This window comes from Lynx rufus, unplaced genomic scaffold (genome assembly GCF_022079265.1).
Source record: "Lynx rufus isolate CCGP_SWC_20201006 ecotype Redwood Valley unplaced genomic scaffold, mLynRuf1.p SCAF_8, whole genome shotgun sequence".
Classification (NCBI taxonomy): domain Eukaryota; kingdom Metazoa; phylum Chordata; class Mammalia; order Carnivora; family Felidae; genus Lynx; species Lynx rufus.
This window is the reverse complement of record NW_025814896.1, coordinates 102,305,358-102,324,643: the sequence shown is the minus strand read 5'-3', so window position 1 is coordinate 102,324,643 and position 19,286 is coordinate 102,305,358. Positions and strand designations below refer to the sequence as shown.

Genomic DNA, 19,286 nt, shown 5'->3' with positions numbered 1-19,286 from the left:
TCGTGGAATGCTTCTTTCCATCTCTTTCACTCTTCTCTCAGCCACTGCTTCCTGCCTGGTGGGCTTCTGCTCTTCCTTTAAGATTCAGCAACTAGAGCAACCGCTGAGAAAGTCACCAAAATATATACAGTAAAAAGAAAAAAAAATGAAAAAAAAAAGCCAGAGGAATTAAAAGGTATGCTAAAGAATATTTATTTAAATCAAGACAGTAAAGAGGACCAAAACAACAACAAAAAGGAGACAATGAAAACATACACCCATACAGAAACTTGTACATGATGGTTCACAGCAGCATTAGCCATAGAAAATGGAAACAACCCAAATGTCCATCAATTGACAAATGGATAAATAAAATGTGGTCCAGACATACAACGGAATACCATTCAGCAATACAAAAGAAAAAAGAAGGACTGATCTATGCTACAACATGGACAAACCCTGAAAACCTTATGCTAAATAAAAGCAACAAGATACAAGACTATATATTATAAGATTCCATTTATATGAAATGTCCAGAAGAGTGGGAATCCATCGAGACAGGAGTGAATTCACGGTTGCCTAGGGCTGGGGCGGGAGGTACTGGGGGGACACAGGGAATGCCTGTTAATGGACACAGGGTACCTCTTTGAGTTGATGAAAATGTTGTAGAATTGACTGGGGGTTGCATAGCTTGGTGAATATACTAAAACCCACTTATTTGTACACTTTAAATGGGTACTTACAAACAGAACTTCTATCTCATGAAAGCTGGAAAAATTTTTCAACATTTTTTTTTTTTAAGATTCAGCTAAATGACCACCTACTGTACCAGTCTTTCCCTGACTTCCCCAAGCAGAACACACACATACACTTATCTCAAGTAAACCTATATGGCATTTCACTGGGGCATGTCAAATTATCCAAACAATTTTTTCTTTCTGCAAATTCCAGGACAGAAATTGACATGCCATTTTAAGAAAAATGTTATGGAAAATAGCATACATATAAAAGTAGAGACCAGTGAACCTCCATGTTATCTATGACTTAGCTCGTGGTTTCTGCATCCACTGTGCACCTCCACCAAATTGTTTTCAGCAAGAAACCTGGAAACTGTAAGTCCAAAGCAGCCTAATAGCAATGTGACATTTATTAAGTGTTTTATGTGCCTCTAACTGGTCTAAACACTTGGCATGAATCAGCACTCTTAATCCTCAGAACAATTCTAAAAGGTGACATTATTATACTGCGAAGAAATCAAGGCTTAGAGGTGAAACAACCTCTCCAAAAGCTACTACGTGGAAGATTGATATTCCAAACCAGGTGACTATCTTAATCACACATACCTCTCTGAGAAAAAGCACTATAACGCAACTAAACTAATCACTTAATTCAGAAGCCGAAAGAATGGTATTCTGTTCCCTGCAGTTAAGGCTACTTATAAGGTCAAGAAGCACAGATGAAGTACAGATGGCCTCAGTCTAAACTGGGGCTACTGAGTGGACCCCCTGGGGAGCCCTCCATTTGTCTCAACTCTGTGGGCTCTAAGAAACGTCCAAGGCCACAGGAGATCCTCAGGCTTGCTCTAAGATATCAAAGGAGCCTTTACAAAGACAGAACAGGGGTGCCTGCGTGGCTCAGTCACTTAAGTGTCTGACTCTTGATTTCAGCTCAGGTCATGATCTCATGGTTTGTGGGATCGAGCCCCACATCAGGCTCTGGGCTGACAGCATGGAGCCTGCTTGGAATTCTCTCTCTCCCTCTCTGCCCCTCCCCTGCTTTCTAGCACACACTTGGTCTGTCTCCCCCTAAACAAACCAACAAACAACAAAATAAAAAGCCGGAACAACACCACCACCAACAGCAACAAAATAAAAAGCCGGAACAAGGACAACACTGGAGTTGTCTTAAATTCTAAAACTGTGCTCACCAATACTTTAGCCATTCACCAGTGTGGCTACTGAACACTTGAAAAGTGACGAGCCCAAACTGAGATAGGAAGTAAAATACATACCATATTTTGAAGACTGAGTACAAAATGTCAAATATTGATTACATGTCAAAATAGTAATTTCTTTTTAAGTTTATTATTTATTTTGAGGGAGAGAGAAGGAGCTCACACAAGAAGGCAAAGGGAGGGAGGGAGACAGAATCTTAAGCAGGCCCCACACTCAGCGCAGAGCCCAACACAGAATTCGAACTCACGAATCGTGAGATCATGACCGGAGCCAAAATCAAAAGTCAGACGCTCAACTGACTGTGCCACCCAGGTGCCCCTGAAATGGTAGTATTTTAGATATGTTGGACTAAATAAAAGGTGTTATCAAAGTGCATCTCGCCTGTTTCTTTGCACCTTTTTAGCGTGGCTAAAATCAGATCAGAGCTCTGGAACCTTCCGAACTCATGCGGGACTGGAGACTTGTCCAACCCCTCGCTGAGAACGGCTTCTGAAATAAAATGTAGATGAGCACAGCTCTATTTGAAACTCAGACCAGGGCACCCCCGAACCTGGGAATGCCCTCAAATGTAGTTCTGTCACCAGGGAGCCATTCTGGAGTCTTACCGACACAAGGCCAAGGCCTACAGAGAGGCAGCCAGGGCTCTAGTTCCTGGAGACGGAGCTGTTTCCTCTCCCACCTTGCTGCTGAGCAGAGATACTTCTCAGTGATCTGACATAAAGGAATCAATTTCAATGCTGAATTTATCTCGTGCATCATTCTGCATAATGTATTGACCACGGAACACTGGAATTGCCTTCCCCGGGAAGGCCTTTCCCTCCCTCTCTGGATTCCAGCCCCATCCCACCGCCCACATGAATACACCCTTCACCCTTCTCAAAGCACCACTACAGATGTTTATTTGCAGAGTCAACACGGGCACATTTGAATGCTAGGCTCTGTTGGAGTGTGCTGCTGCCCTACCAGACAACCCGGTTACCAAAAAAGCAGAGGCACTGAACCTGTGACAAAAACATCATCTGATTACCGGGTTAGTGGGGAGTGGAGACTGATGCAATCCTAAATCTGGCTGCCTCAGCTGCCAGGTGTGACAGGCAGTGAGCAGACTTAGGCCTTTGAGAGAGTTAGGAGGCACGGTTGTCATGGCATCAATGACGTCTTTGAAAGCTGGAGCCACGTCACGGGTATCTGTGGCCTGACTCCTTCATCCCAGGGTCTGGTACACAGCAAGTGCTCAATACTTGTTAATCAAAGAGAGAAGAAGAGGTGATCAGAGAATGCTCAGGCCTCCTGCATCCTGGGGTCCGCATATCCTGAGAAAGAGAAACGTAGCCCTGTACCACCAGCTCTCTCGTCAGGCCTTGGTGCTGCTACGGGCTGGCCTGGCACCCACAGCAAGGCTGTGGTGTTCTCCTGGGGAACATCAACAATTTCACTCCATCAGACACGACTACTCTGTGACTGTGACGGACAAAGACAAAAACCAGACGACTCCATAACTACATCTCACCATAGACCAAAACTGAACGTTGTCCAAATCACAAAAAGGACCAGACGTCCCCATATTCTGGCTAAACGACTGCTGCTTCCTTATCAGTCCCAGATTTTTAGCCTCATCCTTCTCACCTTCTTGGTAAAAATGAAAATACCGAACACAGAATTTTCCTGCTTCCAATCCATTTCAATCCAATCCAATCCAATCCAATGCAATCCAATCCAATCCGGAGCAGAGCCCTGCTTCCCTGAGCCCTCCTACAAAGCACCAGAGCCAGGCCCAAATCCCCTAGGCCCTAACACCCTCTGACTGAGACACCCCACAGCCCTGCCTGGCATGTTGACTTCCCTAATTCAATGGGTCAATAAAACCAACTCTGTCCAACCATGCGTTTCTGAAGAGTCTGGCTAAAGGGAACTAACAATCTTGGCCATAAACACCCTTTCCCAGGCGAGCCATGCTGCTGGTTGCCCCTGTGCCTATCTACCTATTCCCCAGACCTGGAAAGGAAAAGAGGGAACAAGCATGGGGGAGGGGAAAAGTCAATGGTGACAGATGAGGAGGACTTCTCCAAAGTGCACTTTTCCATGGCCCACCCTAGGTTGGTGCAGTGTTCTATTCCTTTCTGCCATTAAAGCTCATCCAGAAACAGAAATTAATATAATAGGATGACTCATGAACCTACACTCACACCCACATACACACACACACACAAATAAATAAACCACTTCATTAACTTCGGTCCTTTAACAAATTACTTGTGGCTCAAGTTGCAAATGATGGACACGAGAATTAAGGAATACAAACTATTCAGAGTTCTACAACCACCTCGAATTAGAGTAAGGCCTGGAGCCAGTTAAGTCTGGCCTACCTTCCAGTGTATGACCTGAACAAGTTAAACGAAACTTCAGTTTCTCACTCTGCAAATTAAGAGAATAAATATTATGAAGTTGTCCTAAGGTAACAGGGCAAAGGCCCAGAATAGCACCTGGCACAAGGGGAGTGATGACAGGTAGGGGGCTGTCGCCAGTCACCTGATAACCGTTTTTCCCACCTACTCGCCCACCTCTTCCCCACTATGCTAATTCCCTCATATCACAGTGCCATCTCGGCATTCCTCGGTCAACCTGCCAGGCTCATCCACCAGGGCAGAAGCATCTAGGGTGTGAGAGGGGTCTTACTAGAAATTGGCACATGACGGGAACTTCAGAAAAAGGTTGGTAAGTGAATCAAAACTTTATGAGCTCTAGCTGAAACCAAAATTGAATAGGTTTTATTCAAATGCAAGTGATCCCCCCCCCATATGCCTCCCAAAAGTGTGGCAGCTTAACTCGGTTATAACCTTTCCCAAATGCCAAACCTGCAGCTTGCCCTGTGCCCCTTGGATTCATCATGTGCCTGAAAACTTTTTCCACCCCATGTATCACCTGCAAGATCACATTTTATTACAATTTTATGGAAGAACCTTCAATCAAAATTCACCTCTAGAACAAAGTGCTGTATGTGTGCCTAAAGCACGGCGGATGTTTTGTTTATTTCAAGAGAAGGAGAACCTCACAGTAACTCTCTGGAGCTGCAGTCTGGCCACAGGTGCGAACAGCCCTGAAACCCACTGAAAATGTCCACGGGATGTGGAGCATGCAGGTGGCTTTCGGACACCCAGTTTAACTTTATCTTTATCCCTGAATTTAACCCATGCCACAAGAGCTTTAAAGGATTTCAAAAACTGGTTCTATCAAGTTTTCTCAGCTAAGATCTGATGCCCATTTTGTACAAAATTCATCATCTAGTCCAGAGCAGGCTTGAAGAAAACTAAAGCACTCCTAACGATAGGTTTCCTTGGCAAGTATGAGGCAACCATTTTTAAAGAGCATCCTGGGGCACCTGGGTGGCTCAGTAGGTTGAGCCCCTGACTCTTGATTTCAGCTCAGGCCATGGTCCCAGGGTCGTAGGATTAGGCCCCGCACGGGGCTCCATGCTGAGTGTGGAGGCTGCTTGGGACTCTCTCTCTCCCTCTGCCCCCCTCCCCAACTTGCGCGCTCTTAAAAAAAAATAAATCTAAAAAATAAATAAATAAACAGCACCTTAAGAGCAAAGAAAAAGAGAAGGAAGTCGGCAAGGAAAAGAGCCTCTTTAATGCTGGTTCTGTTAACTTTCATTGTGCTACCTGGTTTAGCAGGAACTGAGAGGCCAGCCAACAAGCTTGGTAGTTACAATCCAAGCTTCAGGATGGAGGGCAGGCTGAGGGAGAGGCCTACTCCGAGTCTCCAGCGAGGTCGGCCCCGGGGAGCCAAAGGCCGTGGGCATAAACACCTAGCAAGCTGCATTCCTCAGTCCCACCCAGAATTACCACCGAGGGGATCGTGGCCTTCCCTCTCCCTGTCTGTGAGGCTTTCTGGCAGTTCACTGCTCCCTGGGCACACACAGCCTGAATATTGGTGAGGAGAATAAAGAGGGAATACGGGTAACCTGCTTAATGCTTGTCAGCTTCTATGACTAATGGTCTGACTAACAGAACGCTTGGGGATAATCTGCGACTTCCGTTCAGCTGAGTTATCTTCCATTAACAAAGAAAATAGCGTTTGACAAAGGTCTGTGGAATAAAGTTGACATCGAGCTCTCTCAGAAATACAGGAACTATCAATCTGGTCTTTTTGGCTCAAGATTTCTCGAGTAAATTCCACCCCTTATCAAAAACCCAATGTACGCCGGGGAGCCAAACTGATCCCGATTTTACTTCAAAATGACTGCAAACAGTAAAGACAAAGAGTCAAAGTGGCACCACACTGTTTTATTTCAACCCTCAAACAGTCCGAGGAGATGACAGCTTCTGACGCCCCATGCAAGTAATAATAAAGGAAGAGAAACAATAACAAAAAGACAAGTATTTAAAAGTATTTCACATTTCACAGCAGTGCTTTGGCAGGACTGGCAAGTATTTCTGGCCAATTGCTTCCCACAACAGGGGTCTGAAGGAACCCCCAGGTCTTAGCAAAAGAACCACATTTTCTCCCTGACGGTTCACACTCTGAGTCACTCTACACCACACTGCTCCACTCGCCAGACTTCTGTAAACCTCACCTTAAAATATATACCTAAGTATTGTACGTGATCACAACAAAAACTAAAGACAAGACAGCGTGGTAGAAAAGTAAACTCTAATGTTTCCAGTAAGGCATCAGGGAATCACTGCTGGCTGGGCCCTTCATTTCACCAGTTTAAAGGAAAGTTTTGATTTACGTTTCTCAGCAAACCCAATATTCAGATGCTTAACCAGCAGGCTCAAGTTAAAAGTTTAAAAGACAGTTCCCTTTTTTTTTTTTTTTTTTTTTGGTAAATGTTTCATATAAAACATGAAATCAAGTTCTACTTTATTAAAAAAACAGTATTTTTAATAGTAAAAATATATAGGTTTATATTTCTCTTTTTAAAAAGACATTAAATAACAATACTTCAGAAGACTGGATTTAACCCCCCAACCCCCACCCTGCCAGCTGTCTATCTGGCACAGAGACATTAAGGCAAAGGCTCCTGGAGAGGCATGTCCACCTCAGCTGTGGGCCGGGGGCTCAAGGTGAACACAGTTCGCTCCTGCACGGTCAACAGAAAGGCTTCTCCCTCATGTTCACGGAGCCGTCCTGCATCCCGAAGTAGACTCTCTCAGCCATGTTAATGAAAAGGCCTGTGTCCACCACGCCTGCAGGATGAAAGATGAAAATAAGCATTAAGTTTCAGCTCCCCAAGGCATGAAGGGTCAAGGATAGTAGGGTCGGTAAGGGCAACCACCATTAGCAGCACTGGACAAATGACAGGTCTGAAGTCTTTCCTCCCAGAACAATGAAAGAGATTCTGATCATTTTTATTTATTCTTACAATCCCTTTCTCCCCTGCCATCTTTGTCTACCCAAATGTGCCAACTTTTTACCTACCTCAGGGCCTCTGCTCATGCTATTCTGTTTGTGGAACTAGTCGTCTTTGAGCACTTCAAGGGAATGGTGCTTCTCTTGTCCTTCAGGCATCAGATGACAAGTCTTCTCTTCAGAGAGCCCCTCCATTGACTAAGTAACCTCCACTCCCACTTGTTATTTTTTTTAATTGCAGTATAGTTGACATATAATGCTAGGTTAGTTTCAGGTACACAATATAGTGACTCAACAATTCTGTACATTACACAATGCTCACCACGGTTAAGTGTAGTTTCCATCTGTCACCATATAAAGTTATTACAATATCATTGACTATACTTTCTACCCTGTATTTTTCATCCCTGTGCCTTCTTTATGTTATAACTGTTTAGACCTCTTAATCCCCTTCAGCTATTTTGCCTATTCCCCTATGCCTCGTCTCTGGCAACCATTGGTCTGTTTCTGTTTGTTTGTTTTCTGTTTGTTCATTTGTTTTATAGATCCTCCATGTAAGTGAAATATGGTATTTGTCTTTCTAGGACTATTTCACTTCATAGAATACCTCTAGGCTCATCCACATTGTTGCAAATGGCAAGATCGCTTGCTTTCTTTTTTATGGCTGAGTAACATTCTATTGCACATATACACCAAATCTTTATGCATTCATCTCTCAACGGACACTTAGGTTGCTCCCTATCTTGGCTACTGTAAATAATGCTGCAATAAACATGGGTGCATATATCTTTTCAAATTAGCGTTTTCATTTCCTTTGGATAAATACCCAGTAGTGGAATTACTGGATGTGATACTTCTATTTTTAACTTGAGGAAGCTCTATATTGTTTTCCATAACGGCTGCACCAATTCACATTCCTACCAGTAGAGCATGAGGGTTCCCTTTTCTCCACATCCTCGCCAACATTTGTGTTTTTTTAACATCTGTTATTTCTTATCTTTTTCATTCTAGCCATTCTGACAGGAGTAAAGCGATACCTCTTTGTGGTTTTGATCTGCATTTCTGTGATGAGTGATGATGCTGAGCATCTTTCCATGGTGATTGTTAGCCATCTGTGTGTCTTCTTTGAGAAAATGTCTATTCAGATCTTCTGCCCCGTTTTAATCAGAGTGCTAGTTTTTTGTGTTGAGTTGTAAGAGTTCTTTATATATTTTGGATATTACTCCTTACTGGATATATCATTTGCAAATATGTTCTCCCATCAAGTAAGCTGCCTTTTCATTTTGCTGATCGTTTCTTTCACTGTGCAAAAGCTTTTCATTTTGATGTAGTCCCAATAGTTTATTTTTGCTTTTCTTTCCCTTGCCTGGGGAGAAAGATCCAGAAAAAAATGCTGCTAAAGCCAACGTCCAAGAGATTACTGCCTATGTTTTCTTTTAGGAGTTTCATGGCTTCAGGCATCCTTAACCCACTTAGAGTTTATTTTTGTGTATAGTATAAGTGATCCAGTTTCATTCTTTTGCATGTAGCCGCACAGTTTTCCCAACACCATTTACTGAAGACACGGTTTCTCCCATTGTACATTCTTGCCTCCTTTGTCGTAGGTTAATTGACCATAGACGCGTGGGTTTATTTCTAGACTTTCTATTCTGTTCCATTGATTGATGTGTCTATTTTTGTGGCAGTATACCATTTTGATTACTACAGCTTTGTAGTATATAGCTTAAAATCTGGAATATCTTCAGCCTTGTTCTTTCTCAACATTGCTTTGGCTATTTACACTCTCAGTTATTTTCGATCATACTATCGGCCTCAGAAGTCTCCCCCAGAGTTCAAGACACTTGCAATGCATATATCCAACAAAAGACCCTCATCAAAATATGTAGACAGTACTCCCAGTCAATAAGACAGACAACCTAGTAGAAAAACGGGCAAAAGACTTAACGAGGTACGTTACAAAAGAAGCTATATAAAATGGCCAGTGGACATAAAAAATGATGCTCAAACTAATTAGTGAAAAGAGAATGCAAACATTCACCAGAATGAACATAATGAAATTTGACTAGAATGCAAAGACACTTCCACTCACTGACAGTGGGAGGAAATTGGCAAAATCATTTTGGAAAACACCTGTTAGTACATCTTCTAAAGCTGAACGTATTCATACCTAACAATCTAGCAATTCTACTCCTAGGTATATATGCAATTGTTAGGCACACACATGGTCATCAAAAGACACGTATAAGAATGTTCACAGCAGCACTTTTTCTAATAGCCTAAAACCAGAAACACACGAATGCTCATCAAGAATAGAATCTCCAGACAAACACTTTTTTTCACACACAGAAATACGATGGAATACTATTCCGTGATGCGAATTAAATGTATGCAACATTTACCAAAAATATTTACATATATACATACATGCCACAATGAATAAAACTGTTCAACTATCAGGAAAATAAAGTTTGATGAACGGGTGTGTAGGGAAAATTGTTAGAAGGGTAAATTGGTGCAATCCATGGAGGGCAATTTGGCACCATCTGACAGGAAAAGATGGAGGGAAAGAAGGAAGGGATTTTTCACTGTTTACTCTTGTAACGTTGAACAATGTAAAATAAAACGAATTTTAAAATTAAAACTTCGCAAAAAGTCCCCCAATACATAAAGAAACAAAATCATCTATCGGTGATGAAAAGCCATCAAGCAGAAGAAAAAGCTGCCGAAACCTAGAGGTCGCTGGCACGGCCCTGCACCAACCCGACTAAAGCCTCCCAAAGGAAGCAAAGTGGCCACGTAAGACCCAACAATTCTGCAATACGAGGTGACAGCTTCCTCCTGAGCCAAGAGAAAGTCAAACCAGGTTCAGAAAAGGCTTCGAAGAAAGAGTAGAGAGGAAGGACAGGAGTTGGTCTGATCTCAGAGCACCTTTGCTCGGGTTACTGACCATACCCCAGTGACAGAGAGGGCAGAGGTGGCTCACTGTGAGCACAGGGGCAAGAACCCGTGAGCTTTGGCCCTTCTATAGAGCTCTGTGCTCTGGGTGGAACCCAATGGAACAGCCAACAGAGCGAGTGAGCAGCCAAGCACCAGTCCAGCTGTCCTCTGAGTGTCCACACACACACACACACACACACACACACACACACACACACACACGGGCAAGGGCAGGGCGGTAGGGGCAGACAGGGAAACCTGCCGTCTTCCCTTCCCTGGCTTTTAGTCCAGCAGTAACAGACCAGATGAGGAAAAGGGGAGAGAATGGGAGGAGGCAACAAGCCACATTGATGCTTCTGGTGGCATCATACTGAATAATTTAACATCTAGCCTCTCTTTCCTCATTTTCTTTGGTTTAAGTTTCTACTAAGATTCTGAACTTCTCCAGGCTGTAGCTTCTACTTAATGAGGCAGAGGGCAAATATCGGAGAAACTTCCTCACGAACGACAGCTTCAGGTCTCAGTAAGCCAAGAAAGGTCTGAGCAGGAGCAACAGAGCTACCTAGTGGGCACTGCAAGAAATCCACCTGCAGGGGCACAAAGCTCACACTAGTGAGCAGCTTCCTACACCGCCCCCTGGGTCTATCTGCATTACCATCAGGGGCAAACGCTCCCATTTTACTAACAGTGACTAGTGACCTCTGCGTCGTCTTTTCCTCTTGCTCTCTTGGCTCATTACTCCTTCCATTAAATGAGAACACTAAGTGAGAATAAGCATAATTCAATTCATCTTTTGTGCTTAATAAATCTGCTTAAAGATAGTCAGTCTAAAACCACAGACTCCAGTAAGAATACTTAGCTCCTTATTACATGGCTTTTATTCACACCATTTTCATTCCCAAATAGCATGGATAACTTAAAATCTAGGATGTTTAATTAATGGTGACAATACTATCCTTTCTTCCTGGGAATTTATTCATTCAACAAACACTCCCTCCCTTATGTGCTAGGCACCATTTTAACTCATTTAATCCAACAATCCTATGAAGTAGGCACTAATATTAGCTTCTTTTACAGAGGAAGAAATGAGTCACAGAGACATTAACTAACTGCACAAAGGTCACACTGCCAGAGTGAGGCTGGATTAGGAACCTTATCCAGGCAGCCTGCTCCTGGATCTAATCCTAGCCCCTACAATCTGCTAAACTGACCTTACCTGCCCCATTAGCCAGTTCTGGCCCAAAAATATGCTATGCCATGAAATATTCCCAGTCAGAATCTTAGTCTCTCAATACCGTATGATTGGTATTTTTCACATCTGCTTCCTCCATCTGATCCCCTCGCCGGGGCCTTCAATACTCCTCTGGCCTGGGGACATGACTACCTTCTACACTGCCCACCCAGCCTTACTTACCCGGGGCCCCAGATCCCTGCTACAAGCAGTAGAGGCTCTCCCACCCCAGTGTTCATGTCACAGATGCCCTTCCTCAACCTGGCACTTGAAGAAGTAAGGACTAAAGCTTCAGGGTCTAGAGGAAAACAACTCAGGGCTCCCCTCTTGGCACTGCAGCCCTTAGGCAAGTCGTTGAACCTTCCCTGATCCCTGTCCTCCTCTCTAACTATCTCAGCCAACTGGAGGGTTTGTAAACACTTCGTGCAGTGTCTAGATTATGCTAAGGCAGAGGTCAAAAGCCACCTCTCTCCCATGGGACTTTCCCACATTCTCCAAAGGAATCAACCCATGTGCACTCTAGACTCCTGGTATTTCTCCAGCAAATATAGCACATTCTATCTTATCTGTAGGCATGGCTTCTACACAGCCACACACCGCTTTCCAAACCAGGTATACATGAACTTTCCTCGAGAAAGAGTCATATTCTAGAAATGGGAGCATTCCCTGTAACATGCAGCATAGCACCTGGCCTGTGGTATGTAATTAATGAGTATGGGTGAATGGTGTCATTTTTCCCCACTGCTTAAGAAGAGAGCCCACAAAAAATCAGAAAGGCTACAGTTAAGCTTCTGGAAGGGAAGGCTCTACCCAGAGGGGGTGTGGTTATTTCAAGCCAACCCCCCTGACACTCCATCAGCTCCAGGCCTATCCCAGTTGGAATGGGTTGTGAAATGCACAACCAACAAAGCTGCTAGGTAATCAAGAACTGTTCCTGGGGGCAGCAAAGGTGTGAAGTCAGAAACTCCAAGCATGGTACAAAGGAAATTCTTTTCAACCAAGTCTTACAAAACCCCACACCATTCGTGCCTCCTATAGCCAGAGGTGGGGGACAGTCACGAAGTGCTTGGGTGTCTATGCTCGATAAACACCACTCATGTTACCTGGGATCATTTTGATAGCTGTGTTCACTTCACTCCATTTATGCACCCGATCAAACTTCCAATCCAGGATAAAATTTCCATTATCCGTCACGACGGGACCCTAGAAGGTAATTTTCCATATTTACCAAGGATATAGATATAGGTGGGCAGGTAAGTGAAGGTGATGCCCAAATACAAGTATCTTAATGAACCCGCTCCAACCAGTACCCCCACCTCATGCTTTCTAGAAGGCAGTGCCATGAAGAAGTAATGAGCAGGAGCTCTGGAATCAGAGCTGCAGAGGCATAGAGGAGGCTCAGAAGAGCCATCAACTTCTGTGAGCCTCAGATTCCTCAACTACAAAAAGGGGATAATGATACATACTTTATAAGGCAGCTTATGTATAAACCATATGGGTAAGCATTTACCGCAATGAGGGCTCACAGTAAGGGTTCGATAATTCTCAACTATTGTTAGAATGAAAAACTACAGCAACAGACTATCAACAGGATGCAACATTCTCACCGCTTCACATTAAGCACCGGGTAATGCAAAATAAGGCAGTGCTATCGTACCCATGGCTTCCCCAAGCAGGCGCTCCCACCAAAACAGGAAGCAGAAATGGATTCTGGGGTCAAAAAAACCCAGGGGATGTTCTGCATAGAACTTGTTTGTGTGACTCGTCATGCATTTCTGTCCAGAGCCGCACATACGTAATCGTGGGGGGCTTAGCTGGCTTGTGTTCTGTATCTGGCCTCTGGATCAGAATTGGCCCTTCTGTTCCTGATGCCAAGAGGGATTTATAAGCCTCCCATGCCTCCTGAAGCCAGACCTGGCTGGTCCCCTGGTGGATCTGGGAGGGAAGAAGAGCAAACAAATGCCCAGGCTCCTAAGATTGTGAGATATGACAAGAGAAAAAAAACCCAGCTTGCTCAGGACTGCACTTAGACAAACTTAATGTGTAGCTCACACATGGATGGTATTTCTATTGCCCTGGTGGCAATAGTTAGTTGGAAGCCTCACCGGAGAGGAGGACGCTCTGCCCAGGACCCTCAATCGGGACTCCAACTGGGCTGTTCACTGCGCTTCCCCAGCCAGAAGGCTGCAAGTTGTGAGTACCCGATTTGATGTATTAACCCGTCTTTGTCCTTCTCTTCCTCTTTATGTTTACTATAATTACTTAATTCCATAAATTCCTTTTCCCTTATAATTAAATAAAACTTACCTCCATGAAAACAGAAAGTGCGGCTACCGTGAATTACTATTATTCAGAACAGGGGGTCATTCTAGTTACTTAATCTAAAATTCCTCCACAGCTTTGGGCACTAGAAGGCATTTGGGACCACAAATGTTGACAGAACCCTACAGTCACAGGCAAGGAAACTAGGCCTCCCTGTCGACGGGAGGAAGAGGGGTGGGAGTTCCGTGAAGAGCCCCCACGAGGGCAGGAGGCTGGGGCTCTTGTCTGGAGTGACGGCAGCCACGACAGAGGACCTCCAACAGTCTCCTCCAGGCTCTTCAGCTACAAAGGGAACCACGCTCAGAGCTCTGTACAACCACTAGAATTAGAGACTGATTTTTTTTTTTTTTTTGGGGGGGGGGGGGGACTGATTTTTAAAACATCACAAAAACACCAGGAAAAAAAAACACACCAATATAAAAATTCATCACAGAAGAGTCACAGAGAATTTGTTTTCTGTATCTTTCAAACTTGTTATACAGTTATGTCAATAATTACAGTTCATTTTTTGGGCTATCACTTTTGCTTGTTCGGTTATTTAAGTGTAAGAGAAAAAAAAAAGTTCTATGTAGCCCACTCTAAAAGCTGAAGAGAAACATTTTGGACTAAGTTTCTGAAGCATATTCCTAGAGAGGAGTTCATATCCCCCAAGAAACTCAACTTCTTGTCACATTTAATAACAGAATGAAGTAAGAGGAGAAAAAGAAAATGACACTATGAAACCTAAAATACTTGCTGCCCGATGTGGAGCAAGCAAATACTTGCTTCCCAAAGCCCATCTTTAGCCACTGTTAATCACGATGGTCCAGGCCGCAGGTACAAAGGTCAGATCACCTGAGGATCGTCAGACCCCAAAGGACAGACAGAAAGAATCACTCCCCGACTTGTACAGGGGATATGCACCGCATTAAATGTAGTCTTCTCTACACGAGTTTGAAAATAGAAACTGGTAAAGCCAGTACTCTAAAAATAAACCAATAACCTGATTAAAAATAGATAAATAAAAGCTGACTACCCAGGCTAGGCACAGAGGTCCTAACAGAAGCAAAAAGGACCCCACACTGAGAGCCTGGAATGCCCTTGAGAAACCTCCCTGGCCACTTACTGCCTTGTTGACGGCCATCCGAAGTTCAATCACACCCCCAAACTTCTGGGTCACAGCTCGGCTCACTGGGACATAGGCCATTGGGATGACCTCAATGGGGATTCCCTTGTGCCACTGATCCCCAAGGTTCTTTGAATCTTTTCTGAAAAGAAAGTCAAAAAGTACAATAAATATAAATAAGCTCAATGGCACAGATAAAAACCAAATTCAGACACAATGAGAGGACAAGAGAGGTCAGCAGAGACAAGAACACAGGGCTTCAAATATATTAGCTATATTTTACTATTTAAGAAATGAGGTATTTGAAGTAAATATGACAAAAATGTTAAAAGTGGTTATGACTGGCTTGTGATTATTACACAGGTATTTATTACTTATATTCTTTCTACAGCTATAATATCTTATAAGTACATACAATTTTCTTGTTTATTAATATGCTCAGCATAAGCGCCTTCTATCAGATTCCTTGAAGGAGAATCTGAGAGCCTGGTCAAAGGCGATGCACAACACAAGTCACGTGTGAGGCCCAGAGGAAGCAGGGCGTGCTGAGTCACTGCCCGTGGGCAGGGCCTGTCCTTCCTCTGAGGCTCCCTGCAAGGATCAAATGAGTAGTACATGAGGACGTGCTCCTGTCACAAGAGTGACAAGCGGTTAAGCTGTTTCCTCCTCCTTCCAAAGCACACGTAACACAGCAGTATCTACCTTCAGCGTGAAAACAAAACAAAATCCAAGACACGGCCCTAAGTCCTAGCCATCAAGTCTCAGAAAGTCACACAGTCCTTCCAGTTCTCTATTTGCTCCTCCATAAAATGGCGATGAGGCCTGGGGTCTGATCTACCTCCTCAGTGGACAGCTCAGAACACTGAACAATGTACCTGAAGTCGGCAATCACGATGAAGCGACTGGCATAGCCAGCCACAATTTTCTCCTGGGTCAGGCAGCCTCTGGGGATGGGAAGAGGCAAATGAACACAAGGTAGGACACAAACTCAATTTGAAAACTAATGTCAGATACAACAAACCCAAATCCACTTAATGAGAAACTTAATTTTTGATTCTTAAAGGAAGATCCCCAACTCCATCATGCTGTGTAACGAACTGAACTGTGTCCCCCTCAAATTTCATATATTGAAGCCCTAAATCCCGATGCGTACTTGGAAGATGGGGCCTCTAAGGAAGTAATTATGGTTAAATGTGGTCATAAAGGTGGGGCCCTGGGTCTGACAGGATTAGTGTCCTTGTAAGAGACACCAGAGAGCTCACTTGTTCTCTCTCCACCCTGTGAGGGCACTATGACAAGGCAGCCAACAACATGCCAGAGTCTCCAGAACTGTCGAAAGATGTCTGTTGTTGAAGCCACCCAGTCTATGGCATTTTGTTAAGGCAGCCCGAGCTAAGAAATGCACTATGAACACACAAGCCTGTGTCTGGGAGAAACGGTTCCCACTCAGGCCAGGCACAATCCCATCTAAGATGCATCTGTGCTCAGGGAAAAGTCATCTGAATCTGAGCATGGCATGAATGGAAGGGTCTATAACTTGAGAAGGACAAGCTTTGAACAACCTGTCTTGTCCATTTGGGAGTGATGAAGCAGAGAGAGCACGGTGAAATATTAAACATATTCTGTGTCACCCCACAGTCTGCTTGATTATGAGAACTGGCAGAACAGGCCTTCACCTTCTTCAACTCACCATTTCCTTCCCTCCAAATCAACACTGAAGAAACACCCAGGGGTGCCTGGGTGGCTCAGTCAGTTGAGCGTCTGACTTTGGCTAAGGTCACGATCTCAAGGTTGGTGGGTTCAAGACCCATGTTGGGCTCTCTGCTGTCACCACAGAGCCCACTTCAGATCCTCTGTCCCCCTCTCTGACCCTCCCCCACTAGTGCTCGTTCACGCACTCTCTCAAAATAATCTTAAAAAACAAACAATACAAAACAAAAAAACACCCAAGAAATGCTTTCCAAATGAATGAATAAATATATAACCAAGCACTCACAGAGCTTAAGAGAAGCTTTAAAACAAAGATCACACACTCCCCTGCCCACAGACCTAATAATCTAGCCCCAACAATATATTTGGCTTAATTTGTACAGTTTTTAAAATCTGAATCAGCAGAAGAATGTAGATACAGAGAATCCATTAAGATGAATAACCTCACCAAAGAGGCCCAGGTTCCTAGTCACCAGACTGCTATTCACGACTAGAAATGCCAAGCCGGCTCTACAGCCAAAGGCCATCAACTTCCTAGTACGAAGACAAGCTGGCATACATTACGGTGGCAATTTGTTTATTCTGTCCTCCAATTTGCTTTGCTTTGCTAAGGATGAACTGGGAGGTACTCTTCAGCAAGAAAGTGCCCACAACACTTACCCACCGCCCTTGATGAGATTGAGATCAGCATCTACCTCATCAGCACCATCAATTGCGAGGTCGATCTGCATTGGGGGAAGGAAGGAAAGACAAAGAAACTACTAAAAGCCTTGGGAGGTGAGGCTCTGTGCAAAGCTTGGACATGGAATAGCTCATCCGATCTTTAGCAGCCCTATTAGCTACTTTTAGTTGTTCCCATTTAACCAGTCAAGAAACTGAGGCTCTGAGAGGTTAAGCTAGTCCACTAGGGTCACCAGGAAACAAACAGGAGGCCTGGAAACCACACTGGGTCCCGCTTTTACCCATGACATTTCACTGCCTTTTCTTATTGATGGGCTTCTCTGTGGATGAGCTAGAATTATTTGAGAGCACACAACCCCAACATGGGTGACATCACCCCCAAGTAGAAAAAAAGATACACAGTACATCTGTGGCATTAAAATTTCATGGGGGGGGGGGGGCGGGGGGGCTCAGTCGGTTAAGCATCCAACTTTGGCTCAGGTCATGATCCTGGGGTTCATGGGTTCGAGCCCCCATGTTGGGCTCTGTGCTGACAGCTCATAGCCTGGAGCCTGCTTCGGATTGTGTTTCCCTCTCTCTGCCCCTCCCCTGGCTCGCACTCTGTCTCTCTCTCAAAAATAAATAAAACATCTTCAAAGAAACTTAAAACTTCACTGGAGGGGGCAGCAGAAAAAAGGCTGAGAAACGCTGACTCAGAAGTCTCCATACTAGTGTGGCAAAAAGAAAGACAGTTTCAAACAGACACAGAAAACCCAATGTATAGTTATAAAGCTGACACACATTGGACATGATCCGCAACTGGACACTACCTGAGGCACCCCCACGGTGACCCCCCCAAAGCAACTGTCAGGGCTTGTCCACTGCCACCATTAGGAAATTCCACCACCAACCCCAAGAGCAGTCAGGGGCAAAATGGGTTCATTTATCTTTTGAAATGTAAAATCAAGGAAGCTATGCACTTCTCTTCACTACTGACCTCCGCATGAACAAGGTGGGAGTGTTAAGCATGGTTATTTAAAAGACCAGTACAAAAAACCCTCAGGGTACAAATCAGTTCAAGTTGCTTGGCCTGGCACAGGCGGAGAGCGTACAGAGCTTCAGCGGCACCGTGCTTCCACCCGTTCACAGATCCTGCCCTTGGTCTGAAGAGACAGCCTGCACCGCTTCTCCCTGCCCCGCGTGGATCCGAGGGCCAGGCCACACCAGGGCGACTCTCTGGGGCCTGGAAGGCCGCAGCCTTCTTTGCAGGAGCCGCAGGCCCGCCTTCGGCCCACACCGCTCTCCTCACAGTGTGTAACGCGAATTCACACGGTGCCCCGCTCTGCCCACAGAAATCCCCCAACAAGCCCTTCCCATGGTTCCTACTAAGCCCTCGGAGGCCCACAGGTACCAGGACGACACAGGTTAGTAGACCATCGAGTCCCACTCTGCAGTTTGGTTTGCGAGCTGCCATAACCCCTCCCCACTCTCCCGATCCAACCGCTTCCACTGTGCGCCAACGTATTCTACTCACTCAGTCCCTGCCACCCCAGCCAGCCTGGGCACCGTCCACGTATGCCACGGGCCGGCCTGGAGTTGCTCCCGTGGCTCCCATCTACTCCTCTCCGGAACGCCGTCTCCTGCCCTGGCCACCTCGCCTTCAAGCTCTGCTCAAACTTTACCTCTCCCCACAGAACCCTTCTAAGGAGCACTGCTCCAGAGCCAGAAGCATCCGAATTCACATTCAAGCTCTCTACCAGTTACAAAAGGTGTGGCTCTGGCAAATGGCTTGTCCTCTGTGTCTTTTTCACATCCGTAAAATGGGATAATGATGGTATGCCCTCAAGACTACTGGAGGTTAAGTAGTTTAATATCGGCATAGCGCTTAGCACCATACCTGGCGCACAGGCAGGGCTCAGTAAATGCTAACTGTGAGTATGCTGCTCACTCTCATCAACTCAGTCTCCTCTGTGTTTAACCACCTTTGCTGTAACATAACACCTAACTGTAATCTGTTTTCAAATGTCCGTGG

General features: G+C 44.8%; 1 protein-coding gene across 1 annotated transcript in view; it reads right to left on the bottom strand.

The window, feature by feature from the left end:
- Positions 1-6,798: 6,798 nt before the first annotated feature.
- RPIA (ribose 5-phosphate isomerase A) overlaps positions 6,799-19,286 on the bottom strand; it is a 31,750-nt gene continuing 19,262 nt past the window's right edge. Inside the window, exons 5-9 of the mRNA XM_047067916.1 lie at positions 17,255-17,319; positions 15,760-15,828; positions 14,885-15,026; positions 12,561-12,660; positions 6,799-7,126 (exon numbers count right to left, since the gene is read on the bottom strand). Coding sequence (XP_046923872.1) covers positions 7,029-7,126; positions 12,561-12,660; positions 14,885-15,026; positions 15,760-15,828; positions 17,255-17,319 — 474 coding nt within the window. The 3' untranslated portion in view covers positions 6,799-7,028. The remainder of the gene's footprint in view (positions 7,127-12,560; positions 12,661-14,884; positions 15,027-15,759; positions 15,829-17,254; positions 17,320-19,286) is intronic.